General features: G+C 52.9%; 2 protein-coding genes across 5 annotated transcripts; one reads left to right on the top strand and one right to left on the bottom strand.

Annotated features, from left to right (window-relative positions):
• The first annotated feature begins 128 nt into the window (after window positions 1-128).
• On the top strand, window positions 129-6,755 carry CTSA (cathepsin A). Its single transcript, XM_006051365.4, has 15 exons — window positions 129-270; window positions 477-664; window positions 1,013-1,124; window positions 1,400-1,450; window positions 1,544-1,630; window positions 1,857-2,012; window positions 2,431-2,522; window positions 2,924-3,008; window positions 3,807-3,898; window positions 3,982-4,060; window positions 4,154-4,293; window positions 4,942-5,017; window positions 5,698-5,787; window positions 5,961-6,065; window positions 6,311-6,755. The coding sequence occupies exons 2-15, from the start codon at window positions 477-479 to the stop codon at window positions 6,392-6,394; spliced, it is 1,437 nt and encodes a 478-aa protein (XP_006051427.2). The 5' UTR covers window positions 129-270; the 3' UTR covers window positions 6,395-6,755.
• On the bottom strand, window positions 6,689-17,401 carry LOC102411801 (phospholipid transfer protein). 4 transcript variants are annotated; one of them, XM_025263357.3, is made up of 16 exons: window positions 17,216-17,401; window positions 16,480-16,590; window positions 16,254-16,353; window positions 15,594-15,722; window positions 15,144-15,299; window positions 14,090-14,153; window positions 13,920-13,998; window positions 12,792-12,883; window positions 11,437-11,613; window positions 11,304-11,363; window positions 9,296-9,460; window positions 9,133-9,200; window positions 7,794-7,836; window positions 7,625-7,688; window positions 7,456-7,532; window positions 6,689-7,005 (listed from the first exon to the last, which is right to left on the bottom strand). In XM_025263357.3, the coding sequence occupies exons 2-16, from the start codon at window positions 16,577-16,579 to the stop codon at window positions 6,874-6,876; spliced, it is 1,506 nt and encodes a 501-aa protein (XP_025119142.1). In that variant the 5' UTR covers window positions 16,580-16,590; window positions 17,216-17,401; the 3' UTR covers window positions 6,689-6,873. The 4 variants fall into 4 exon arrangements, with proteins under 4 accessions (XP_025119142.1, XP_006051425.1, XP_025119143.1 ...); XM_006051363.4 differs by having other exon boundaries at window positions 13,920-13,983; window positions 17,216-17,392; XM_025263358.3 differs by lacking the exon at window positions 17,216-17,401 and adding an exon at window positions 16,940-17,100.
• Between the last annotated feature and the right edge of the window lie 10,099 nt (window positions 17,402-27,500).

Genomic DNA, 27,500 nt, shown 5'->3' with positions numbered 1-27,500 from the left:
GAAGCGAGTCCCGGGAGGCTCGGGGGTCCCGGCCTTCCACGCTTGGGTCATCTGACCGCCGGCGCCCGGGATGCGACCTGCCGAACCCGCTGACCTTCGCCGAGGTGGAACCTCCGCCGCCCCCGTCTTGCCCCCCTGGGTCCGTAGAGGCCAGAAAGGGGCAGGAGGCGGCCCGTCACGTGACGCCCGGGCACACGTGACTCGGAGTACACATGACTTCCCGTCTCCGGGCCGGCACCTCCAGGAGAGCAAGGACGCGAGGGAGCGGAGGTGAGAGGGATCCGGGGGCTGGAAGCGATCCCAGAGGCTGGAGGCGATCCGGGAGCCCTCCGGGCGGGGCGCGACGGAGGAGGCACGGCGGGTGGGAGCTGGGGCAAGGCAGGGGCTTCCCTGGAGGGTGCGCCGCCAGCTCCCCGCCAGGGGCGGCCGAGCACCGGGCGGGCTAGGCAACAGCCGGCACCCGATTCCTGCCGCAGATGTTCCGAGTCGCGCTGTGGCCGCCGGTCCTCCTGCTGCAGCTGCTGCTGCTCGCCTGCGCGCCCGGGGGCGAAGCGGCCCCCGACCAGGACGAGATCCGCTTCCTGCCCGGGCTGGCCAAGCAGCCTTCTTTCCGCCAGTACTCCGGCTACCTCAAAGGCTCCGGCTCCAAGCGCCTCCACTACTGGTCTGCAGCCTTGTCTCCCAGGACGGGGTTGGGAGGGGGGCACTGCAATGCCCACCGTGGGGGGAGATGATGGTGTGTGTGTGTGTAGGGGGTGTCCTTAAGACCCCTGAGGGATCGGACTTACCTGGGGGTTCTCTGGTTAAGGCTCCAATGCTTCCAGCTGCAGGGGACTGGGTTTCCATCCCTGGTTGGGGGACTAAGAACTCGCATGCTCTGCTGTCAAACTGAGATGAAGAAGAAGAAGAAAAAAAAAAATCCGTGAGGAAATCCAGGAGTAGGGAACGCTGGAAGACTGAGCTGCACCCAGTCCCCCGCACCAGCACCCACCCTAGCCTGACTGGCCCCCAGGTTTGTGGAGTCCCAGAAGGATCCGAAGAGCAGTCCTGTGGTTCTGTGGCTCAATGGAGGGCCAGGCTGTAGCTCCCTTGACGGCCTCCTGACAGAACACGGCCCCTTCCTGGTGAGTGGAGAGCAGCGGGGTCACCCCCTGGTCAGGGGCAGGGAGGGGACAGTTCCCAAAGGAAAAGGCCTGGGAAGAGGGAGAAAAGGACTTTGTGGTCTTCCAAAAAATGTGTCCCTTTCCGGAGCCTCGGTTTCTTCATCCATACCCCTGACTTGACAGTTTCATACCTCAGGGGGTTTTGCCTGGTTGTGCAATACCCAGTAGGATGACCTTCCCCCACTCCACCCCCACCCAGCTGACTCTTGGAATTTAGCCATCTCTTTCCTCCACAGATCCAGCCAGATGGTGTCACACTGGAGTACAACCCCTACTCCTGGAACCTGGTATCGCCACCCCTTTGGGTCCTGGGTGGGTGTCTCAGCAGTTGGATGGGGAAGGGAACAGCCCCCCTCAACCCATTTCCACTTCCCCTCTAGATTGCCAACGTGTTATACCTTGAGTCCCCAGCTGGAGTGGGCTTCTCTTACTCCGATGACAAGTCTTATGCCACCAATGACACGGAGGTGAGTCCAGTGTCCGCCCACGTGTCTCAGTCTCCCTGGTTGGCATGATGCAAGGAGAAAAAGAGCGTGGTCTTGGAGTCCATTTGTGGCTATGTCACCAGCTCTGGGGTGTGGTCTCGGACAAGTCACAGGCTCTTGCACAAACAGGGTGGGTGGGTGTCATTATCTCTGAGATTGTAGCTCAAGCACCACCACTTTCTGATTCCCTCTATCCTGCCATCTCCAGGTCGCCCAGAGCAATTTTGAAGCCCTTAAAGATTTCTTCTGCCTGTTCCCGGAATACAAGGGCAATGAGCTTTTCCTGACGGGCGAGAGCTATGCCGGCATCTACATCCCAACCCTGGCAGTGCTGGTCATGCAGGACCCCAGCATGAATCTTCAGGTGCAGGGAGACTGCAGGAGAGGAGGGAGGCCTAGACTTGTGATTAGCAAGGTCAAATAGGTCCGCTCTCCACCCACTTCTTGGGCATTCCCCTGCGGCAGGTCTCCTCCAGGCATGTGATATCCCAGGTCCTGCCTCCCCTGCTCTATGAGCAGAAGGTCAGCTCCTCCGTCCAACTCTTCCTTCATGACACCCCTTGCCACTCGCTGGCCCCTCTGGGCTGCGTGCCTCCCCTGACCGGAAGCTCACTCATCAAGCTGCCAGCTCCATTCTTTACACTGAGTGGCCTCCCCCGCCCAACCACTCCCTCAAACCACCCTGGGTTTCAGCTTCCAGACTGCTGAAGGTTTGGGTGGAGGTCAAAGGAGGCTCTTCTGGCCCACGTCCAGATGAGCTGAACGCCCTGGGTGTTTCACAGGGGCTGGCGGTGGGCAATGGACTCTCTTCCTATGAGCAGAATGACAACTCCCTGGTCTATTTCGCCTACTACCATGGCCTTCTGGGGAACAGGTATGGGAGAGGACCACTGGGCAATCTCTGGGCGTGGCAGGTCATGGGGGTCTCAGGTCTGTCCTCCAGGCACATGCTATCTCGGGTCCTGCCCTGGTTTATGAGCAGAAGTTGGGGGGTGGGGGAGGTGGGTGAGATGGGGTTGCTAGAAGGATTTTGGCATGGAAAGATGAAAGAATCTTTCATGTAAAGATCAGAACGTAAAGAAATGAAGGACGGCTGGCAGGATGGCCCCAGGGCTGCCAGGTTTGGGAGCTATATACCACGCTCTCTGATAAATATCTTTGTCCCCCGGAAACAGGTCCTTTGGGTCCAAGCCCTGACGGGGAAGTTGAGAAGGTGGGATACTTGCCTTCTCTGGCCCACCACGGGTCTAAGCAATTATCATTCATCTCTTACAGGCTCTGGTCTTCCCTGCAGACGCACTGTTGCTCTCAAAACAAATGTAACTTCCACGACAACAAAGAGCCAGAATGCGTGGCCAATGTGCGGTTCTGCCCCCGCCCTGCGCCACCCCCGACAGCCCCCATCCTGCCCATCCCCCACCCCCTTCATTTTATAGCCTGCTTGGTGGTGTTTAGTCGGTTGTGTCCGACTCTGTGACCCCATGGACTGTAGCCCACCAGCCTCCTCTGTCCATGGGATTCTCCAGGCAAGAATACTGGGGTGGGGTTTCCTTCTCCAGGAGATCTTCCTGACTAAGGGATTAACCTGTTTCTCCCGCCTGAAGGCAGATGCTTTGGAGTGTGGGTGCAGTCCCACACCACCGCCTGTGGTCTCCCTGTGAGGGGAAAAGGCGTTTCCCTCGTCCAGCGTCTGATGTGCCATGGCTGTGCTCAGTGATGGCCACGCAGATTGTTCCTCCTCCATAAGTCCCTTTCGAGGGAGATCATATTATCCACATTTTCCAGATAAGGAACCTGAGGCCAAGCATGTGGAAGTCACAGTGCTAGGAAGTAGAGGCACAATGATTTGGACCCAGGACTAGCAGATTCCTTACACTGAGGCTCAGTTTCCCTGGGGGAGGTGGGGGAAGGATAATGACCAGACCAAGTAGAAGAGCAATAAATCTTGGGATGTGGGACTTCCCTGGTGGTCCAATGGTTAAGACTCATTACTCCTAAGACAGGGCGTGCGGGTTTGATCCCCGATCCATCGGGGAACTAAGATCCCACGTGTCACATGACAGGCCCAAAGGAAAAAAAAAGTCTTGGGGCGTTGTTGGGGAGGTGGTGGGAGGCCAGGATTCTGTAAAGCATGGCAGCTTGGGGGGTGTCATTGCAGCTTCAGGAAGTGTCCCACATCGTGGCCAGCTCCGGCCTCAACATCTACAACCTCTATGCTCCATGTGCTGGGGGGGTGCCCAGCCACGTAAGGTAGGCCCTGCCAGGTGTCCCGTGTGCCAACCCCAGCCCCATCTGAGGGCCCAGGAACTCATTTCCCCTCACTGCACTTGCAGGCATGAGAAGGACACTGTCGTGGTCCAGGATCTGGGCAACATCTTCACCCGCCTGCCACTCAAGCGGGTGTGGCATCAGGTATGCAAGGGTCCAGGCTTCCTCCCAGCAGGGACGGAGAGTGACAGCGGGGCAGAGAAGCCAAGATCCTGACCCTCTGTGCCCCACTCCCAGACGCTGCTGCGTTCTGGGGAGAAGGTACACCTGGACCCCCCCTGCACCAACACCACGGCCGCCTCCAACTACCTCAACGATCCTCACGTGCGGAAGGCGCTCCACATTCCCGAGCAGCTGCCCCGCTGGGACCTGTGCAAGTGGGTTTCTGTGGGTGCTTGTGGCCCGAGGGGTGGCGGACTGTTGGGGCTTGTGGGCCTCAGAAAGGTCCCCAGGCATCCTGTGCCTAGGGTTTCTCATTGAGGACACCATGCACATTTGGGTTGTGATCGTGAATTGTTCCAATAGGATGTTCAAGGTCCCTGACCCGCAGATGGACTAATAGTCAGCCACTTAACTCTTAAATGGCCACACTGGTTGTTAAAATGTCAGTTGCTTACACTGCTTTTAGTAGACACTCCCATCCGCTGCCCCTCCCTGACTTTAGTACCACCCCAGCTGCCTGCAGCTGTCTCCTGTGACACCTACAAGTAAGAAGGTGACCACAGCAGGGGCCAGTCAGGTCCATTCTGATTGGTCAGCACGAGTCCTTACGCCTTAACACCAGTGGCATCCCAGCCACAGTAAAAAAGCATCCCTGCACATTTCTAAATGGGGGTGATTTGGGGTCTGCTGGATTCCAGCCCCACCTCCCCTCATCTAGGTGAGTCCCAGAGAGGTTACATGCCCAAGGAGGGACTGGATCCCAGCTGTCTGTCTCTCTTGGGCTGGAGCTTGGGAATAGGAGCAGGTAGGGGATGAGGTCTGATCTGTGGTCTCTCTTTCTTATTGCCCACATGGTCCTGCAGCTTCCTGGTGAATATCCAGTACCGCCGTCTCTACCAAAGCATGTGTTCCCAGTACCTGAAGCTGCTCTCTGCACAGGTGAGTGGGTGGCAGTCACAGCTGGGTCCATGAGCAGCCTCAGGACCCTGGAGCAGCGTGGCAAGGTGGGGGCTCCTTTAGGGCGCCAATTGGGGCAGGGGAAGCTGAAACTCCCCAAAAAAGTGAAGTCACTTGCCAAGAACCTGTGGTCAGCAGGGTCAGGATTTGAACCTGGCTCTGTCCCCACATGATGCTGCTCTGTGGGAAGAGTCTGAGGGGTCTCCATCAGTCAAAGAGCCTTTAAGGTGAGAAGAGCTAGTCAGATCATGTTACAAGGGGCAAACAGAGGTCCAGGGTGGGAGAGGACCTTGTCCAAGGTCACCTAGAAGATACGGTAGGTTACCTAGGAGATACTGGCTGAGCCAGGGCAGGACCAAGTGCTGCAGAGCACAGTGGGTAGAGTATGGGCTCTGGGGTCACTATCCAGGTGACCCTGGGCAAGCTTCTCACATATCTTAGGCTTGATTTTCCCATCTGTAAAATGGGGTTACTAATGGTATCATGGTAAAGCATTCAGTAGGGTTCTCGCCATGTAGGAAGTGGTCAGAAAACACAAGGGTTTCCTGGTTTATGCAATTTAGCTGGATTCTTGAATTTCCTGGTGGGTAGGGCTTAAACCGGGGAAGGGCTGGGGTCTGGGCTTATTCCAAACCCTCATTTTCCCCCTTGTGCTGCTTCAGAAATACCGGATTCTGTTGTACAACGGCGATGTGGACATGGCCTGCAATTTCATGGGAGACGAGTGGTTTGTGGATTCCCTCAACCAGAAGGTGAGGCAGGGGTCCCAGCCCCAGGGTCAAGTAGGTGAGGGGGAGGGCAGACTGGCTGGGGCAGACAGAGAGAGCAAACCTGGAGGCATTCCCGGCCCCTGAGGCCTGGCCGGTGGTTGCGAGCAGAGGCGAGGGGGCAGCTGCAGGCTGTTAAGTCTTTCCTGGCGGGGCAGATGGAAGTCCAGCGCCGGCCCTGGTTGGTGGACTACGGGGAGAGCGGGGAGCAGATCGCTGGCTTCGTGAAGGAGTTCTCCCACATCGCATTCCTTACCATCAAGGTAGGACCTTGATGAGGACTGGGGAGGAGGGAGAGGGTGCAGCAGGACCTGCCTGTCCTTTTCTTCTGACCTTTTATGCTGGGTTACCACATGGCCCCTGGAAGGGCAAGTTCTGGGCAGGGATGGGATAAAGGGAGGGACCAGAGGAGGAAGGTCACGGGCTAGACGGTTCCCGTAGGCTGAAGGAAGCACCCAGGGGCAGGGGTCGTCCAGGGAGGGAAATCTCACAAAGCTTTGCCCTTCAGGGTGCCGGACACATGGTCCCCACCGACAAGCCCCAGGCTGCCCTCACCATGTTCTCCCGCTTCCTGAACAGACAGCCATACTGAGAACCACAGGACCAGCCCCCACTGCCTGATCTAGCCCTTGCCAGCCTCTCCTGCCAGAAGAAAGGCCCCCTTTATGCAGAATGCCCCTGTAGGGCAGATCCCTGCTTCCAGAATGGCTCCCACCCCTCTCCACTGCCCTGTGCGTCCCAGACCTGGCCCCAGCGCCTCACTTGGGGGGAGTTTGCACTTTATAACTCACCGGGGTGGGGCCTAACCCCCTCCCTACTGAAAGAATTGCCCTCATTGCACTGATAGCATCCCACAATCAAAACAAAGCTCAGAACACCCCACGGGGAGAGTGGACGGACTGTAATTGATGGATTGACTGTGATTATGGAATTAAATTGGGTACATCTTAAAACCCCGTCTTCTCTGTGGCACTGGGGGTTATAGAGGACACTAGAGGCTGTGATGGGGTGAGGGAGGGGATGAGAGGTGGTGGAGTCCTGAATGCAGCTGCCAGGGTAGGGGCTGAGGGCTCAGACAGCTGCTGTGGAGGGTGGCGGGGCGCTGGATGTCCGGGGGTCCCTGGTGTCAGCGGGCCGGTTCTTCTCAATCACTTCTCTCAGCCCTTTGGCAAAGTGGAGGTCAGCCCCGATGGTGAGGAAGCCCTGTGCAGGAGGGAGCAGAGAAAGGGGTCTCTTTATTCCATTACTAAGAATAGAGTCTAGAGACACAGACAAGAATCCCTGGCCTCAATCTAGTGGGAGAGGCAGAGCACCAGAGTGGTTCTTATAACTCCCTGTGATGGGTGCTGAAATAGAGGCTGCAGGCGGTCCAGGAGGGCTTCCTGGAGGAGGCAAGCTCTTAGTTAAGACCTGAAAGATTAGTAGGCATTGGGGATGGAATCAGGGAAGAGTGTTCCAAGGTGAGGATGCAGCCTGTGCCAAGGGCTGGAGGAATCTGATGTAAGGTTGAGATGAGAAGAGGCCGTTGAAAAAAAAAAGTTTAAAAAAAAAAATGATGTTGATAAGGGAGAAACGGCTATCAGGTCATGGGCAGAGGAGAGCTGTAGAGGGAGGGGAGGCTCTGCCCTCCTTCCCCACGGTGCCCCTACTCACCGCGTGGTTTCTCACCACCTCACGCACAAAGTCGATTCCCTCGGGAAGTGGGATCTGCACCCCACGCCAGGTCCGCTCTGTGGGCAGGAACAGTCAGCTCAGTCTAATCCCACCCAGCTCCTCCCCTGACCTCTCCCCCACGCTCCTCACACCCCGACCCCGACCCTACCATTGAGCATGGGCATCACTGCAATCTGCAGCAGGGTCTTCAGAGGGGTCTGCAATGGTATCAGCTGGGAGCGGGGAGACAGGAAGTCAGGGCAGTGAGGGGATGGGCTGGCCTTCACTGCCCTCCCCAGACCCCAACCTTGTGCCTGCACCCCCTCTTCCCAACTCACTGCCAGTGACTCCAATGCAGATTGGTTTGAGTAGATTCGGAACCTATGGGAGAGAAAGAAGGGTCCCATGGACAGGGGCCCTTCCCCAGGCCACCCAGGCCTACCTACCCCAAGCCCTTGAGCTTCCGTCTTGGATGTTCCACCCACACACCTTGCCGGGGGTTCTAGGACTTTCCAGGTGTGCATCCTTGGGTGAGTTGTTTCTCCCTCTTCGGTCTCCTTTCTCCAAGTCTACTACCTTTTGTTTTTTGTGGTTTTGTTTTGAATCTCAAGTCTGCTACTTATTATTTGTAGAGCACCTCCTATAGCCAGACTTTTGCTGATGGCTTTCCGTGTGTTGGGGCTTCCCTGGTAGCTCAGACGATAAAGAGTCTGCCTACAATGTGGGAGACCCGGGTTCAATCCCTGGGTCGGGAAGATCCCCTGGAGAAGGAAATGGCAAAACCCACTCAAGTATTCATGCCTGGAGAATCCCATGGACTGAGGAGCCTGGTGGGCTACAGTCCACGGGGTTGCAAAGAGTCGGACATGACTGAGCGGCTTCACTTTCACTTCTGTGTGTTATTTACCTTTATTTAGCAAAACTGTCCATGCTTGCTTCCTGCCAGATACCAGGCATGTTAAAAAGCTAAATACTGAAATATTTTTAAATGCCAAATGATTTAATCCTCATAACAACCCTAAGGAATAGGCACTATTAGCATTTATAGAGGCAGCACAGGAGGCCCAGAGAGACTGAGTGATTTGCATAAGGTCACACAGCTGGCAAATTCCAGAACCTGCCTCTAGAATCTAGGCTCTTGTACAGTGTTCTACACCAGCCACACAGTAGCCACTAGCTGCTGTGCTTACAGAAATGAGCAAGTGAGGAAGTGTTTCATTATAATTAAATGTATACAGCCACCAGTGGCTGGCGCCTGCTACACTGAACGGTACAGCCTTAGACAGCAGATGCTACTATTTTCTATATTTAATACATGAAGAAAATGAAGCTTAGAAAGATAAAAGGACATGTTTCAAGATCGCAAAACTAAGTTGTGCCAAACCCTGTGTTCTTACGCACTTTGCTCTGTGACAGTGGGTGTGTCATTTAACCCTGCTGGGCCAGCTGGATCATCTCTCATCATACCTGCTCTGCCTGCTCTGGGCGGTTGAGGATGCAGAGAAATTACACTGTAATGAAATGCTTGATGCGTTAACAAGACCCTGGCTTTCAGGTGGCTGATAGCTATGACTGAATTTTAGCTCCCCAGTATCGCTGGGCAGGTATGATTATCCTGAAGGCACTGACACTCAGAGAGGTTACGGGCTCATCCAAGACCCTCAGACACCTGCCCACCTGCGCAGGTCCAGCTGGGTGCGCAGCGCCTTCCCCTGGAGGGCCATCTTGGCGCTGAGTCGGGCATCCTGGGCGGGAAAGCAAGGAGGGTGGTGTTACTGCCCCAAAGTGGGTAGCGGCCCCCCTCGTTGACCCTCTGCATCCCCTGCTCTGGTGTCCGGACCATGATCATGCTGGACAGCTGGACCTCGGGCTGCTTGGGTGGCACCAGGGCGATGGTGACACTGGCCGTGACGGAGACAGTGGTGCCCGAGGGCTTGATGGTGCAGCGAGGAGGCTCCGTGACCCGCAGCGCCAGCTTCAGCGGAGAGTCGATCACTGCCGGGCTCTGGGGACACAGCAGGGAGGGCCGGTCAAGTCCTCCCCGAGGAGTCCCTGGGGAGGAGTGGGTAGTTTTACCCTCTGGGGGCACACAGACACAAATAGGAAGACAGTGATGGCTTCCAGAACCCTCCAGGACTGTGTCCAGCTCTGCCTTTGCTCAGACAGGGAATGTCTCGTTCCGGGAATGCCTCCTTCCTTCTCTCTCTGTTTTCCCATGTTCTCAATATTCAGGACCCAGCTCCAATCCAGACTCCTCCAGAACAGTCTCTTTGCACTTAAACACCCCAGGGAATTCCCTGGTGGTCCAGTGGTTGGGATCTGCCTCCAAGGAGGAGGTGCCGGTTCGATCCCTGGGTTCGGAAGATCCCCTGGGGAAGGAAACGGCCACCCACTCCAGTATTCTTGCTTGGAGAATCCCATGGACAGAGGAGCCTGGCGGGCTGCAGTCTATGGGATCACAAAGAGTCGGACACAACTTAGCGACTAAACCACCGCCACCAGCAGTGGTTAGGACTCCGTACTTTCACTGCCGTGGGCCTGGGTACAATCCAGGTCAGGGCACTAAGATCCCACAAGCCACATGACTTGACAAAAAAATTAATAAATAACAAAACTCAGCCCCCTGCCATACCTTTCTTCTTGAACCTGCTGAGCTATTCTACAGGCAGTGTAGTGACCACCTGCTTGCTTTTCACCAAACACTTCACACATGTTCGCTCATTTAAACCTCACAGTAACTGCGTGAAGCAGGTATTAACTTACACCCACTTTTGAGATGGGAAAATTGAAGCAGAGGGAGGTTAAGTAACCTGTCCAAGTTGTGTTGCTCAGTTGAAGAACTGGGACTGAGACCCAGGCAATCATGGCAACAGAGTCCATGCTCTTAACAGTGCTCGGCCACGACGATGATGCCACTGATGACGACAAGGATAGCATTCGAAGCAGCTGGTGTTGTAATTATAAGTATTAACGCATTCAACCCTCATGACAACTCTGGGAGGCTACATAGTATAGAGAAGTAGGGTAACCTTGAATCACCGAGATTCATACCCAGGTTCAAATCCCAGCTCCATCATTTTATAAGCTAGAACCAAGGACAAGTGCAAAGACTGATGCTGGGAGGGATTGGGGGTAAGAGGAGAAGGGGACGACAGAGGATGAGATGGCTGGATGGCATCACTGACTCGATGGACGTGAGTCTGAGTGAACTCCGGGAGTTGGTGATGGACAGGGAGGCCTGGCGTGCTGCGATTCATGGGGTCGCAAAGTTGGACACGACTGAGCGACTGATCTGATCTGATCTGAAAGTAATGGACATGGGTTTGGGTAAACTCTGGGAGTTGGTGATGGACAGGGAGGCCTGGTGTGCTGCAGTCCACGGGGTCGCAAAGAGTCAGACACGACTGAGGAACTGAACCAAACTGAAGTATTTCTTTAAAAATTTTAACTCTCCATTAAACAAGGGAGAAGAAGCAAAAAGGATAATACCCGGATCTCCCACATTGCAGGCAGATTCTTTACCATCTGAGCCAGCAGGGAGGCCCAGATTGATATTTCAGTTGCTATTAAAGTCCCTACACTGGCCTGCCTTGGGTTCTCAGCCCAGGTTCTTCATCCTGGTTTTCGTGAAAGAGATGAAGCAAGAGTAGCAAAGTCTTCCTTGCAGACCTGGGAACCTTCATAGACTCTGGCCAAGTCAGGGGCTGTGGCCACCGGCAGGAGGCCAGGCCTTCTGTCTACTCCGTGGCTGCCGCTGGGGGCCCTGCTCGCCTCGCCAGTCGCCTCGTGGGTGTACACTTGGTGTGCCCACCCACCTGACCAGGCTCCCACCTCCCACCCATGCTCACCATCAGGACGATGCTCCCAAAGTAGGAGGCCCTCAACACCATATCCAGGTCATGAGGCACCTGCACAGGGGAATCGGGGGTAAGGCAGAAGCCCCATCACAGGCCCCCACCTCACAAACAGATCCCGGCTTACCTTGTCCCCCACCAGCGAGAGCTTCAGGGCTCCTGCCCGGAAGTAGCTCTCCATGGCAGAGTCAAAGAAGAACTCAGAGAAGGCCACGTACACCATCCGCTCTTCCTCCTGCAGCTGGGGCTCCACCGCCCGGTTGGGCAGACTCCAGTTGGCCTCAGTCAGGGGATAGAAGGCCCCCTGGTGTTGGAGGATCGGGGTCAGGGCCAGGCAGACTGGTCCGGCACCCGGATGTCTCGAGACATATAATTCACTGTCCCCAGACAGCATGGTGGAGGATTGGACCTCGTTGTTGACCTCAGGAGGACTCAACAGGTACTTTTCTTAAAAAGCATGGAAGGGAGGGTAGCTGGAGTGCTCCGAGGCCGCAGTCCCATCCGAAGGAGGGACACAAGAAGGGGCTCAAGGGGGAGGTGGCCTTGAGTGGGCCTTGAAAACTAGACGGTAACAATGATGGCAACTACTGCCTCCGTGTACGGAGGACTTCTGTGCCGCTTACCTAGACCAACTCCTTTAATCCACATAACATCCCATGAGATTATCTTTTCTTACTGTATTATTTCCATTTACATTTGAGGAAACAGGTACAGAAACGTTAAGCCACTGGCTCAATATCACACAGCTAGTAAGTGGCAGAGCCGGGAGCTGACCTTCCGGCATTCTAACTGGACTCTCTGCTCTGAAACTCTGCAACACTCCATTAGGAAAAGCAATGGCCATGGCTACAGACTAGTTGAGGGGCCTTGGACAAGGGACATGGCCTCCCTGAGCAAGTCTGCACATCCCTAAAATGAATAAAACATCAGGACCTGATTTACAGAGTTGTGAGAGTAGGGAATGAGATTGCGTGCATTAAAGCTGAATGTTCAGTTCCTTCTGGGAGAAATGGGGGAAGACAGTACATGAACAAAGGCCCTGAGATAGGAAGCGAAGGGCATCTTTGGCAAAGAGCAGCAGTTTCCCAGGTGGCACTCGTGGTAAAGAACTCGCCTGCAATGCAAAAGATGTAAGAAACGTGGGTTCGATCCCTGGGTCAGGAAGATCCCCTGGAGGAGGGCATGGCAACCCACTCCAGTATTCTTGCCTGGAGAACTCCACGGACAGAGAAGCCTTGAGGGCTACAGTCCACAGGGTCGCAAAGAGTTGGACACAACTGAAGTGACTTACCATATACATGCACACAGCTGCAAAGGATGAAGTTGGAAAGGTGGGACCAGACAAGATTAACAAGGAGTTAATATCAGACCCAGGAGTTGAGCCTGAGGCCACAGCATCCCCACCAGTGGAGTGGCCACATAAGAGTGTGCTTTAGGGGAGAAGGAGGGGGTCCGGTTGCACACACCAGCTGGGCAGCTCACCCGGAATTCCATGTCCAGGTTGCTGGTGGAGGCCACGGGATCCTTCAGGAGGGAGTAGTCGATGCCAACAAGCTCATCCACAGCACCGCGCACTGTGGGGAGGGGCTGGAGTCATGCAAAGTCATGTGGTGCTGGGCTGGGTGCTTAGGCTCTCTGGGCCTCAGCTGCTTACTCATAGAAGGGGGATTAGAATACTTCCCTCATAGGGTGCTTATGAAGCTCAAATCAGTTTTACTACAAGTGGAAAGTATTTAGTGCCCAGTGTGCAGTGGTCAACAGTGTTAGCTATTATTATTGTGGCTTTTGTTGTTCTCTCGGTTTGTTTTTGGCCGCACTGCTCAGCTTGCTGCATTTTAACCAGGAATTGAACCTGGGGCCATGGCAGTGAAAGCACTGGGTTCTAACCACTGAGCCACCAGGGACCACCCCCCGCCCCCGATTATTATTATTGCTGTTGTTTGCTGCTGCTACTACTACATAGGTTTCATCAAGTCACTAAATAATATTGCGAGGGAGAGACTTCCCTGGTGGTCCAGTGCCTAAGACTCCATGCTCCCAATGCAGGGGCCCAGGTTTGATCCCTGGTGAGGGAATTAGATCCCACGTGCCGCAATTAAGAGTTTGCATGCTGCAACTAAAGATCCTGCATATCACAATTAAGACCTGGCACAGCCAAATAAATAAATAAAAAGAAATTTAAGAAATACTCTAAGATGGCAAGGGATTCCCTTCTCTCAATGGCTTGGTTTCCCCTGCCCTCTCCTTCCCATCCTGTGCCCCATGCATGTGACATGATGATCTCATCGCTTAGGGAAAGGGAAGTCATGTTAACTGAGCTCCTATTAAGTGCCAGGAGTTGAATACAAATGAGGCCCCCACAGCAGACACGTATTAAGCATCACGACAACCATGCCTTCAGTCAACCCTCGCAGCGAGCCCTGAGGAAGTGCTGTCAGCCAACAAGGAGGGAGAGAGTGAGTACTGACCACAGGGAGTCAGTGGCAGGAGGCCACCTTTGAACCCAGGGCTGTTCCATCAAGTGCTACCTGACAGCTGCCCACCCAGCCTCCTCCCCACCTCCGCGCCAGGGTAGGGCCCAGAGCTCCCCACCCCATCTACACAACTCACCAGGCACGGTGTCCAGCAGCGAGTTGAGAAGCACAGTCCCTGCGTGGTAGAGCACGGGGCAGATCTGGGAGGTGGCAGCCTGAGTCAAGGTCTTGGCAAGAGAGGGCATACGACACCTCCCCCCGCCATTGTCCTCCAACATGCCCCCCCACACCTGCCACTGCCCACACCTGCTGGTTGAGGAGGAAGCGCATCCCTGAGGTGATGAACGTGGAGAGGAATTCATACACCTTCCTGTGAGGAGAGGAGAGGCCAGGTGAGTCCAGACCCTGCCCTCACCCCAACCCAGTTCTAGGAGAAATCACAGTGATTAGAGATGGGGGTGGGTGGGCAGAATACCTCTACTTCAACTTAATTTACCACGTCTTTAGTGGAGTTTCCATTAAAGATGTGGGCTCAAATTCCTTCTCCAGACTGGTTCTCAAGACCTCTCTCACCTCGTCCCCCACCAATCAAATGAATGGACCCAGAGTTCCTCAAACCTCTGAGCATCCTCAGCTCCATATCCTTACTCCTGTCTTCCCTTACATCCTCAGTGCTCCCACCCTGTATTTTCCTATCTGGGCACAGATGCTTCCTCTTCCAGGCAGTCCTCCTAGATTATTCTTCTCTGAACTCCTCCTCCTCCTCCCAGAGTACTTTCTTGGTCCCTCTCTCAAGGCCCCGATGACAAATGTTTCATCCCTCCAGCCAGGTTCTGTGTCCTTTCTGAATCCTCGGCGCCTGGCCTACACTTCATTTGTTGAATGAATAAAAAAACTGTGTATCAACACCAGATAATAAATCCACCATTTTCTCTCCTCCACCTTCTTTCAGAACCAGCACAAATTCCCCTTCTCAGCCCCAACCCTGGAACTATGTTATTATTTTTGTTATTTATGGTAAGAGCTACCAATTATTGAAAACCCAGTACATGCCCACTGTATACACTAGGTCCTCACAGTGGTTCTTAACCTAAGTGGTGAGCCCACATTATATGTGAGGTACTGTTATAAATATTTTTACATAAATTAAGACGAACAGTCCTCACATCTCATAGAGTAGGTCCTATTACCACCCCCATCTTAGAGCACTTCAGCAACTTGCTCAAGTTCATAGCCAGGAAGTGGTGGGGCTGCGACCTGGACCCAGTTGATCTGATTCCCAAGCCGTGCGTTGTGCATTGCACTAGGCAATGGGCTGTGGGGCTGAAAGGGGGACAGTAGGACTGGGGACAGAGCTTACTTGAAGGTTCCCCCAAAGGCTGCATGCATTCTGGAAACAGAGGCCTGGCAGGAGACGTTGGACACTTTGATCCGGCCAATGGTATCCCGGGAGAGTTGCAGAGCAGTGTGGATGGATACACCCTCAGCAGAGGCGTTGATATAGCCCCCATCATAGCTGTGGCAGGGGTGGGAGTGTTAATGGTCACTCCAGCTTGGAGCTTAACCAAGTCTTTACTGTCCTCCTCCCCAAGCCATATTGGTCATGGTGGGAGCCCTCTTAATAAGGCTTATGTGCTTCTGCACAGTTCACCTGACTGTGAAATGGGTATGATTGCCCCTTTTGTACAGATGGAGAAACTGAGGCTCAGAAAGGCTAAGGGATTGCCCACAGCTCCACAGTTCCCCCAGGCTTCCCAATCCACTCTCCACTCCCAGGTGTGGAGTGGAGAGTCTTATGCCAGGTCCTCACAAGAACCAGTAGAGGAGCTGTCTCCGGAAGCGCAGCCCCCAGGAGGCGTTGTTGATTTGTAGCACCAGCTCCTGGTCTGGCTGGAAATGGAGCTCAGAGAATGTCAGCTGCAGTTCTGTGACCTTCACCCTGTGTGGGAGGCCTCAGGGTCAGATTCATGACCAAGAAAAGGGCATCCCACCCAACCGTAGTAAATTCATTTGCTCCTCTTCCGTCCCAGGTCTGGGGAAGCTGGGGTGAGTGGAACGAATTCTCCCATTGCCCGTCACGTGCCCAACCTGGACCTGGGCGGCTAAAGACCATGGGCCTTTATCTCCTGCCCCTCGGACCTCTCCTATTAGCTCCCCCCGGGTACCCTACACCCCACTCTCATCCTTGGCCAAGTTTCTTGACTCCGCCTCTAGGGCCAGTCCCAATTCCACAGGTTCGGCTTCGCTTTCCTTGGTCCCGCCTACTTCTAGGCCATGCCCATCGGCTTGGTCCCGCCTCGGTAGGCGGGCCAGGCCTTTATCTTTTCCGGCCTCATCCTGTTTCTTAAGTCCAGCCTCGGCGATCGGGCCACGCCCCCAATCCACTCAGCCCTCCCTTCTCCCGAGACTCCTTAGGTATTTCCTAAGCCTCCGCCCCTGCCCAGGCCCCGCCCCCTTGACCCCCACTTACTCAGAGATGTTGTAGAAGAAGTGGCCCTCACTGCCCCGCAGGTCCGGGATGGTCACGGTCTCCAGCTCTTGTTCCAGAAAGCGCAGCCCCTCCTGCTTCACTGAAGCCGCAGTGAGGTCCTTAGTTCCTACACACACACACACACACACACACACACACACACACACACACACACACACCTCCCCTCCTCACTCCCCCCACCCCCCACCGCACCCCCGCGCCTTACCCAGCTCCAGCGCCTTGGAGGTGATGCGGATCTTGCAGCCGGGGAGCTCGGCGTGAGCGCCGGCCAGCAGCGCTAGGATCAGGGCCCTGAAGAGGGCCATGGCGAGCGGGCCTGGGGGTGGGGTGGGGATCGCAGGAGTTATCCAGGCCGCTAAAACCCACTCCTCGGATGGCCAACCAGAGGAGGGGGATGGCCCGGCTCGTTAAGCTCGAGATCGCTCTTCGGGGAACTTGCAACCAGTAACATTGCCTCCATTTGACAGATTGGGAAACTGAGGCTTAGACGACGTGCTCCCTTACGCTCGGAGGATTTGGGGCACTGGGGGAGAGCAAGAGCACCTTCTCCGTTCCCCGTGCAACCGCCGCGTGACGAGTCCGGACCTCCCGGGGATCAAGCCCCCCAGCCCCCACAGCAACCTCCCCTTTTCCTCGGCGGAGGGCGGGGGCAGCTTGCACGTTACCGTGGGAACGGCTGCACGCGCATTCCTGGGGGGTGGTTTGCGGTCTCCTAGGCCGCGAGTCGGAGGAGGCGAGGGAGCAAGCAGCCGACCCGACCTCCGGCTCCCGGGGTTCCCGGCTCCTCCAGGTCCTAAATCCCTGTCGTTGGGCTTCTGCCTGATGCCCCCCACCCCAATCTCAGCGCTCTCCTTCAGAGGCCCTCTTCCTCAGCCCGGATTCAGTAGATCAGGGGGCTGGGCGAGGGTCTGAGGGCAGATGGGGGCGCGCCCCTAACTCACTCGCGGTGCAGCCGGTGGTCGGCGCGGTCACGTGGGGCGGCGGGCAGCGCAAGGGATCCGGGCGGCGGGGTCTGGCGGGCAGCGCTGGTCCAGCTGCCTTTTAAAGCCGAGCCTCCCCGAGCCCCCCTCCTCTCTCCCACTCTCCTCTCCTCCCTCGGAGATTGGGAGGGGATGGGGCGGGTCGCTGGCAACCGGGAGGGTGGAGAGGGCTGTACGGAGCCCCGTGACAAGCCTGGCCTTGTCAAGACAAGTGGGGGACCCAAGCGGGGCAAGAGGGAGGGAAGTGCAGAAGTCAGCCCGCCCGACGCTAGCAGTCCCTGCTTTGCTGGGACCTTGGTTCAGTTTCCCCCACCCATCTTTTCCTGTGTGATCCTAGGCAAGTCCCTTCCCTTGGGTGGCTCAGCCTCAATGTCCTCATCCAGTAAAATGTGTGTGATAATAGGAATCACCTCTTGGGCCCCGGAAGCCTCAAAGGCAATGCCTAAGGCGCGTACTTCCCTTTCCTTCCACCGAGCATCATCTCAAGACCTCTCCTTGCCAGGCTTCACTGTGGGAAGCCCCCACCACCACCCCACCCGCAACTGTCTCTGTGTCTCTAACCTGCGGATCTTCAGGGCCCAGAGACCTCTCCAACTGGGGTTCAAGCAAACACTGCCAGTCCAGGAGGACACACGCAAGCTGCTGGAATCACCCTCAGGGAGGCTGGCATTTCCCCAAGGGCTGTGGGTTTCTGGTGAGCCTCTGAAGCTAGGTTCTCTGCACGTGTACTGCCTACAGATGGCCCCAGCTCCCAGGACAGGCTCAGGGCATGCAACCTTTTTGTTGTCAAATGTGTGAAAGCGGGAAAGAGAAATAATGATGGTTCACATCCATTGAACATGTATTTAAGCACAAAACACTAGTCCAGACATGATGACCAACTCCTCCTAATTTCTCCAGAACTTTCCCAGATTTTGAAACTCCAAGTCTCCCTGCCTGGGACCCCCCAGCCCCCCCCCCCCCCCGCCCCGCCCCACACAGTCCCAGGGAAACTAGAATGTTCAGTCACCCTGGATCTAGATTAACTTGTTTAATCTTCTAACAACCTGTGAGGTTGGCATTATTATGAACCCTCTTTAGCAGGAAACTAGAGGTAAAGACAATCCTTGGCTGCTCTGGGAGCCCATAAACTGTTCATGGCAAGGTGGGAGGTCAGAGGCGGGTGCCTACAGCCCAGTAATTGTGTCCAGACCCTGTGTCTAGCAGATCAGGGTTAAAATTCTAGGCTTGCAGCAACATGGATGGACCTAGAGAATGTCATATTGAGTGAAGTGAGTCAGACAAAGAAGGAGAAATATCGTATAACAACCCTTAGGTGAGGAATCTAAAAAGAATTGATAACACAGGAACTTCCCTAGTGGTCCAGTGATACGACTCTGCGCTTCCAATGCAGGGGGCCTGGGTTCGATCCCTGATCAGGGCTAGATCCCATATGCCACAATTAAGAGTTTGGAAAAAAAAAAAAACACAGAGTTTTCATGCCAAGACCAAAGAACCCACATGCCAAAACTAAGAGCCAATGCAGCCAGATAAATACATATTTTAAAAAATAAAAAGAAATGATACAAATAAACTTACATCCAAAACAGAAACAGACTCAGACTTCAAAAACGAGATCATGGTTGCTGGGGTAAGAAAGGTTGGGGGAAGGGAGAATTAGGGAGTTTGGGATGGACATGTGCTAATGCTAAGTCGCTTCAGTCATGTCCGACTCTGTGCGACCCCATAGACGGCAGCCCACCAGGCTCCCCCGTCCCTGGGATTCTCCAGGCAAAAACACTGGAGTGGGTTGCCATTTCCTTTTCCAATGCATGAAAGAGAAAAGTGAAAGTGAAGTCGCTCAGTCGTGTCCGACTCCTAGTGACCCCAAGGACTGGCAGCCTACCAGGCTCCTCTGTCCATGGATTTTCCAGGCAAGAGTACTGGAGTGGGGTGCCATTGCCTTCTCCGGGGATGGACATGTACACACTGTTATATTTAAATGGATTAAACAACAAGGATCTACTGCACAGCAAGCGGAACTCTGTTCAGTGTTATGTGGCAGCCTGGATGGAAGGGGAGTTTGGGGGAGAAAGGATACATGAATATGTATGGCTGAGTCCCTTCTCTGTTCATCTGAAATTATCATCACATTGTCTGTTAATCAGCTATACCCCAATACAAAACAAAAGGTTTTTTTTTTTTTAAATCCTTGGCTATCAATTCTTAGGTGTATGACCTTGGACCCCTTACTTTAGCAACTCTCAGCCTCAGTTTCTAAAATGAAGACAATTAGATTATTGCAAGAATAAATTAAATAGGCATAGTGCATGTGCTGGGCATGATACATGACACACCATTAATGCCAAATAGATGCTAGCTATTGTGATTAGGGTCACAGATTACAAACAGACAAGGCGGGAGGGGTGTAGGAGGGGAACAGAGAAAGTGCTAAGGATATCCAGAGGAGGAAGTGCCTGAATTCCTTTAAACTCTAGTAACCCTGGCTCTTCCCGGAGTCTGGCTGGAGAGAAAAAGTGACGGATGTTAGTTTTTCTTTCCTCACATTTTCTTAACTGGAATGCAAATGTCTTTTGTATCATTGTTATCTTTTATAGGGTCGAGCATGCCTGCTAAGTCACTTCAGTCGTGTCCGACTCTTTGCGACCCCAGGGATTATAGCCCTCTAGGCTCCTCTGTCCATGGGGATTCTCTAAGCAAGAACACTGGAGTGGGTTTGCCATGCCCTCCTCCAGGGGTTCTTCCTGACCCAGGATTGAACCCGTGTCTCTTATGTCTCCTGCATTGGCAGGTGGGTTCTTTATCACTGGCACCACCTGGGAAGCCCCTTACAGGGTCTTGCCCCTATAATTCACTGTCCCCAGAGAACCCCAGTGAACTTTACATTTTTAAAATTATTTATTTATGTATTGTTTTTGGCTGTGCTGGGTCTTCATTGCTGCGCACGAGCTTCTCATTGTGATGGCTTCTCTTGTTGTAGAGTGCGGGCTCTAGAGTACATGGGTTTCAATAGTTGCAGAGTGTGGGTTCAGTAATTGTGGCCCTGCAGCGTGTGGAATCTTCCCAGATCAGGGATCAAATCCATGTCCCCTGCCTTGACAGGTGGATTATTAACCACTGGACCACCAGGGAAGTCCCCAGCCCCAGTGAACTTTAAATATAGCAGTGTGACCCTGGGCCAGTGGTTTAATCGCTCTGGGCCTTTGTTTCCTCATCTATAAAATGAGGACAAAGCACCTCCTTCTTAGGGTTGCTTGTGAGAATTAAATGAGTTAATGTATAAAAAGGACTTAATAAGCACCTGGCATTTAGTAAGGGCTCAAAAACTAGCTACAATTATTACCATCATTAGCCATCAACGATTACTAGTGTCATTAACCTTCAGTTAGTGACTTTCCACCATTCTTGAACTGCCTCCATGCCCAGATGTCTAGACACCTGAAAGGGCCCTTCCCTGTCTCCTTTCCCACCTCCCTCACCCTTTTCCTTCTGCTTCAGCTACACTGATTTTTTTGGTGCCTTGAACGTGCAAATGAAATTCTTCTTTGCTCAGGTCCTTTGCCGTTGCTGTTCCCTCTGCCTCAAAGGCTTTTCCCTCTGATCTTCCCATGGCCTGGCCCCTTGTCCTTTTGGTCTCCGCCTAAATGACCCTTCTTCAGAGAAGCCTTCCCTGACTACTTAGCAGTTAACTCTCAATTGCAATAGCCCTTTTTTTTTTTCCTTTTTACCCTTTTTTTAGTTGCAGCATATGAACTCAGTTGTGGCATGTGTGATCCAGTTCCCTGACTGGGGATCAAACCTGGGCTCCCTGCACTGGGAGCACAGAGTCCTAGCCACTGGACCGCCAGGGAAGTCCCTGGTTTATTTTCTTTATAGATCTTATTCTAATTTAATATTGGTTCGTTGTCTGTCTCTGTGAGAGCTGGGATCTTATTCACCCCTTACTCCCAGCGCTAGAACAGTGCCTGGTACAGATTAGGTTCTTGCTTAGTCGCTAAGTCGTGTCCAACTCTTTTTGACCCCATAGATTGCAGACTGCCAGGCTCCCCTGTCCATGAGATTTTCCAGGCAAGAATACTGGAGTGAGTTGACATTTCCTTCTCCAGGGGATCTTCCCGACCCAGGGATCAAACCCATGTCTCCTGCATTGGCAGGCAGATTTTTTTTTTTACCACTGAGCCACCTGGGAAGCCCACAGATTAGGTACTGAGGCGTGCTGCGATTCATGGGGTCGCAAAGAGTCGGACACGACTGAGCGACTGAACTGAACTGAACTGAAATGTATTTGCTGAGTAACTGGACTGGTTTGGGAGCGCTTGAGTATCCCTGGGGAGCAGGCGATACCTGTGCTGCCCCTTGTGAGTCACAGTCTAACTGACTCTAAACACAGCCTCGACCTGGGCTGGAGGACATGAAGGTCACCTCTGACCTTGATTCCAGGGACTTGCCTACTCAGCCTGATCCCCTCTGTCACCCTTTCTCCCACAACTTGTGCCCCCAACCTTCTCACTGCAGAATGAAGTTGACAAACATCCAGCCCAAATGGAGTTCTTTTTACTTTTATTTTTTTTTTAATTTATTTATTTGGCTACACTGTGTCTTAGTTGCAGAATGCAGGATCTAGTTCCCTGACCAGGGATCAAACCCGGGGCCCCCTGCCCTGGGAGCACAGAGTCTTAGCCACTAGATCACCAGGGAAGTTCCCCACGCGGAGTTTTGGCAGCCTCCCCGAGTCCTCACCACTTGGCTTGAGAGATGGAGCGATCAGAATCCCCAGTCCCTTTCTACTTTCACTTCTGTCTTTGAAATGATAAGAAAAGCCTTCCCAGCATTCAAAGTGACAGGAAAGAAATGGTTTTCCAGACTTTATTTTACACCCAGCACACTGATAGTGCAAAACACCAGTGCTTTGGATCCAGGCCAACCTGGTTCAAATCCTGCTTCTGCCGCTTTCTAAAGCAGAGGTCAGCAAGCCTTTCCTGTAAAGGGCCAGACAGTACTTATTTCAGGCTTTGTAGGTCCTTTAATCTCTGTCATAGCTCCACTCTGCTACTGTAGCATGAGAGGAGCCATACACAGTCCTTTAAGGAAGAGGCTGCTTGTTGGACTGGGCCCACGGGCTGTAGTTTGCCTACTCCTGTTCTAGAGTAAAAATTAAAAAGTAAATCTCCTGGGACTTTCCTGGTGTTCCAGTGGTTGAGGCTTTGCCTTCCAATACAGGGGTTTTGGGTTTGATCCCTGGTTGGGGAGCTAAGATCTCACATGCCTCATGGCTACAAAACCCCAACAAAACATGAAACAGAAGCCATATTTCAACAAATTTAATAGACATGGTTCATATTTTTAAAAATGTTTAAAAGAAAAAAATTAAGCTTGTCTCTATCCTCGGTTTCCACATCTGTAAAATGGGGATGATTTAGTACCTGCCTCCCCCTGCCGGGTGGCAGTGACATTCCAATGTCATAACGTACATCAAGTGCTAAATCTAGTACTTGGCCTACCAAAGGGCTGAATAAATGTCTCTGGTTATTAGTATTAAGCAGTTGTTTAAACAAACAAAAAGTGCTTGCCAAATAGGAACTCACTTGAACCTCAAAACACCCTACAAAAGAGCTATCATCATACCCCCTTAACAGATGTGGAAACAGAGGTCTAGAGAGGTGATGTAATCAGCTCAAGTCAGTCTGGTTCCAGAGCCCACGCTCTTCACCCCTTCAGCCTGTCATCTTTCTTTCTTTTTTTAAATATTTATTTGATTGGCTGCTCTGGGTCTTAGTTGCGGCACACAGGCTCTTTGATTTCAGCACGCGAACTCCTAGTTGTGGCTTGTGGGATCTAGCCCCCTGATCCGGGATCAGACCCCGGGTCCCCTGCATTGGGAGAGTGGCGTCCTAGCTCCTGGACCACAAGGGAAGCCCCTGTCCTCTTTCTTTTTGAATGATCCCCTTTAATCCTCACAGCCACCCCTCAAATTAGCCAATGTCCCTGTTTAGCAGACTGAGATACTGAGGTACAGCAGGAGGAAGTAACTGGTCTTAGTCAATAAACACAGGCTCCACTGACCACAGGATACCAAGTTGGATTTCTGCCCAAGAAGTCAACAGGAGGGTAGCCGGGCTCCCCCCTCCCTCTCCCTGTCTCCAGCTGTGTTGTCTTTGGATACTTGTGTGGCTTGGAGAAGCTGCGTGAGGTCAGCCCGTCTCCCTTCCTGACCTTTCCCCTACCCCGCAACGCCCACCCAAGCGACCCCCCAGGCAATCATCCGCCTCTCTCTCATGAACCCTGCAGGCTCTGTGCCCCCCCGCTGCTCAGTGAGGCTGTGCCTGGGACCGTGTGAGGGGGGCCAGTTGGAATGAGGGGAAGGGTGCGTGGTGGGCAGTGGGGAGGGGGCAGAGATGTCAGATCAGGAAACCCTGATTACTTCTCTCCAAACCACCTGTTTCTAGAATGTAGCTGGGCAGAACTGCCCTCATGGGGGCCAAACATTTCCCAAATGGACAGAGAGACAGGACGGACCAGGGCTTTCAGGGTTCAGCCAGGGTGGAGCTGTTGACTGCTTCTGTTGCTTCTAAAGTTGGAAGACTTGGTCTTTTGGTTTCTCCTTTTCTGTCCCATTTCCTCCTCTTTTGGGTTAAGGAGCCGGCCACGTGGTCCTCGAAGGCCCTTCCAGGTTTGAAACTCAAGGATTCTAAGGCTTCTCACGGGGTGCTGTAGCCCTGGCTCCTGGGTCCTCTGCAGGAGGACCAGGGTTTGATCTCTGGTCAGGGAACTAAGATCCTGCAGGCTGTGCGGTGCAGCCAAAATATATACAAGCATCATCCGTGCCCTCAGCTTCCTCCCGATACCTCTCCAGCTCAGCTCCGACGTTGGCCTCGGGCAGCTCATTCATTCCCTCTGATTTCTTCTTTATTTTCTTCATGCTCTACCCTCCTTTCCAGGTTCTATGCCTCTTACAGCCTGTGAACTGACTGACTCACAGGGCCTCTCTCTGATGGCCGTCTGAGCCTCCTGCCCTTGCTCTTGCTAGTCACCTAGCATGGGCTTTCTAGCCTCTAAGTGATTTGAGGACAGGGTGGAGGGTTTGCAGCAGTGCTATTTAGATGCTCGGAGTTCGTAAGCCAGTAATAAAATTTCAAAGTACCTGCAATTCAGTTCAGTTCAGTCGCTCAGTCTTGTCCGACTCTTTGCAACCCCGTGGACTGCAGCACGCCAGGCTTCCCTGTCCATCCCCAACTCCCGGATTTGCTCAAACTCATGTCCATCAAGTTGTTGATGGCATCCAACCATCTCATCTTCTGTTGTCCCCTTCTCCTCCTGCCTTCAATCTTTCCCAGCATCAGGGTCTTTTCTAATGAGTCAGTTCTTAGCATCAGGTGGCCAAAGTATTGCACTTTCAGCTTCAGCATCAGTCCTTCCAATGAATATTCACGGTTGATTTCCTCTAGGATTTACTGGTTTGATCTCCTTGCAGTCCAAGGGACTCTCAAGAGTCTTCTCCAACACCACAGTTCAAAAACGTCAATTCTTCGGCACTCAGCTTTCTTTATAGTCCAACTCTTACATCCATACATGACTACTGGAAAAACCATAGTTTTGACTAGATGTACCTGTGTTGGCAAAGTAATGTCTCTGCTTTTCAATATGCTGTCTAGGTTGGTCATAGGCTTTCTTCCAAGGAGCAAGCGTCTTTTAATTTCATGGCTGTGGTCACCACCTGCAGTGATTTTGGAGCTCCTGAAGAATAAAGTCTGTCACTGTTTCCATTGTTTCCCCATCTATTTACCATGAAATGATGGGACCAGATACCATGATCTTAGTTTTCTGAATGTTGAGTTTTAAGCCTACTCTTTCACTCTCCTCTTTCACTTTCATCAAGAGGCTCTTTCTGCCATAAGGGTGGTGTCATCTGCATATCTGAGGTTATTGATATTTCTCCCAGCAATCTTGTTTCCAGCTTGTGCTTCATCCAGCCCAGTGTTTCTCATGATGTACTCTGCATATAAGTTAAATAAGCAGGGTGACAATACACAGCCTTGATGTACACCTTTCCCAATTTGGAACCAGTCTCTTGTTCCATGTCCAGTTCTAACTGCTGCTTCTTGACCTGCATACAGATTTCTCAGGAGGCAGGTAAGGTGGTCTGGTATTCCCATCTCTTTGAAAATTTTCCACAACAGTCTGTTGTGATCCACTCAATCAAAGGCTTTGGTGTAGTCAATAAAGCAGAAGTAGACGTACCTGAAGAGAGAGGACAGAAAAAGATGGTGACTTTTCCTTTTTATAATAATGATGGGCCACCTCTTTGGCTAAACTTGTCTCTAATACTTCAGGGACCTCCTAAAGGTTGCAAGAAACATCCTGAATATTCCAGCATCTTAAAATTTTCCTAGATGCTCTAATACTCCAGTCTCAGGGGCCCACCCCTGGTGGCTCAGTTGGTAAAGAATTAACCTGTGGTACAGGAGACCCAGGTTCAATCCCTGGATCAGGAAGATCCCCTGGAGAATGGAATGGCAACTCACTCCAGTATTTTTGCCTGCAAAATCCAGTGGACAGAGGAACCTGGTGGGCTAGAGTCCCTGGGGTCACAAAAGAGTCAGACATGACTTAGCGAATAAACCACTACAAGGACCCAACATACACAGGCTTCGATCTGACGAGGACGGCCAGCCCCTCAGCTGGGAATCACAAGGATATCACAGTCCCTGGCCTCCCTCCTCTCTTCCACTGAGCTAGATCTCTTTTAGTATCCCCACCTCTGGTTCCAATTCTGCTCCTCTCCCAGCATTCTCCATCTCATTTCACAGCACCATCCTGCACCCAGATGCTTAAGTCAGAAACTCAGGCCTCAGGATTTCCCGGCCAGCACAGTGGTGAGGGCACTTCACTTCCACTGCCAGGACCCAGGGTTCGAGCTCTGGTCAAGGAACTAAGAGGGCTTCCCCTGGTGGCTCAGTGGAAAGGAATACACTTGCCATGAAGGAGCTGCAGGAGACTCGGGTTCAGTCCCTGGATCGGGAAGATCCCCTGCAGGAAAGGATGGCAACTCCAGTGTTCTTGCCTGGAGAATCCCATGGACAGAGGGATGGACAGAGAATCCCATGGACAGAGCCTGGCGAGCCACAGTCTATAATGTGGCAAAGAGTCCAACACGACTTAGCACGTACGCACGCTGGGAACTAAGATCCTGCAAGCTGTGCAGTGCATCAAAAAAAAAAAAAAAAAAAAAAAGGCATCATCCTTGCCCCCCTTTATTCCCCCTCCTACTCCATGTCAGCAAATCCTGGTGTCTCTCACTCCAGAATATGACCCATATCTACACACATCTCTCCTTTGCACCAACACCGGTCCAAGCCATTTTCCTTGTCTATCTGGACAACTTGACTCATCTCCCTGCATCACTCTTGGCCCTTTTGGTCTAGTTTCCCTGCACCAACCAAAATGATCTTTAAAAAGGAGAAATCCTGACATGCTACTCCACTGCTCCAACCCCTTCATCTGCTCCCCATCGCTCCCAACATAAAACCTGGACTCTGGTCATGACTCCCAAGAGACGCTAGGTGATCTAGCCCTTGTTTACCTTCCTCTCCAGCTCCACCATTCACCACTCTCAGGAACACACCAAATCCACTCAGTCTCAAGGTTTCCTCAAACTCTTCTCTCTACCTGAAACATCTTTACCCATAGATCTTTGCATAATCAGCTTCCTTCACTGACTCAGATCTCTTACTCACATGGCACCCCCACTGAGAGGCCCTCTCCCCATCAATGCCTGTCATTCTGTTTAATTCTTTATTGTCTGTTTCTTCAAGTAAACTGTCAGCTCCATGGGAGTAAGGAGTCTGACACTTAGTCATGGCTGTAACCCAGGGTTACATGGCCGTGCCCAGGGTGTAGGACATGGAAAGTGGGCTGTGGTTATCATCTGCAGACCCTCCAAAAGGAGGAGATCTTATCATGGACTGTGTGGCCCTGGCCTAATTCCTTCCCGAGCCTCTAAGCTCCCTTTTGCTTCCTGCTGGTACCACTGAGCTCCTTCATGTCCCCAGAGTTATCTGGAGCTGCTCTGCAGCCAGGAATGTCATACTTTCCTAATCTTTTGAGAGGCCTGAACAATCCCTAATGTTGTGGGAGGTGCCCCCCGCCTTGAGATCTAAACAGGCTGTGCAGAAATCAGGACCCCTGAACCCAACCCACTCCCTGGTCCCTTCACCTCACTTCACTTGTTCCAACAAGCCCGTCTGCT

This window comes from Bubalus bubalis, chromosome 14 (genome assembly GCF_019923935.1).
Source record: "Bubalus bubalis isolate 160015118507 breed Murrah chromosome 14, NDDB_SH_1, whole genome shotgun sequence".
In the NCBI taxonomy this organism is placed as follows: domain Eukaryota; kingdom Metazoa; phylum Chordata; class Mammalia; order Artiodactyla; family Bovidae; genus Bubalus; species Bubalus bubalis.
Note: the sequence above shows the minus strand (reverse complement) of the source record. Positions and strands in the feature narration are given on the sequence as shown.

What these genes read in the sequence shown, in the direction of transcription:
- CTSA (XM_006051365.4), top strand. Translation starts at nt 477, where the DNA reads ATGTTCCGAGTCGCGCTGTGGCCGCCGGTCCTCCTGCTGCAGCTGCTG. An exon ending in TGAAGCTGCTCTCTGCACAG is followed by an intron (nt 5,018 to 5,697) that starts GTGAGTGGGTGG and finishes GTGCTGCTTCAG; the next exon opens with AAATACCGGATTCTGTTGTA. An exon ending in TGGATTCCCTCAACCAGAAG is followed by an intron (nt 5,788 to 5,960) that starts GTGAGGCAGGGG and finishes CTGGCGGGGCAG; the next exon opens with ATGGAAGTCCAGCGCCGGCC.
- LOC102411801 (XM_025263357.3), bottom strand. Translation starts at nt 16,579, where the DNA reads ATGGCCCTCTTCAGGGCCCTGATCCTAGCGCTGCTGGCCGGCGCTCAC. An exon ending in CAGCTCCTCTACTGGTTCTT is followed by an intron (nt 15,300 to 15,593) that starts GTGAGGACCTGG and finishes CCCCTGCCACAG; the next exon opens with CTATGATGGGGGCTATATCA. An exon ending in TTGGGAGCATCGTCCTGATG is followed by an intron (nt 9,461 to 11,303) that starts GTGAGCATGGGT and finishes CTGTGTCCCCAG; the next exon opens with AGCCCGGCAGTGATCGACTC.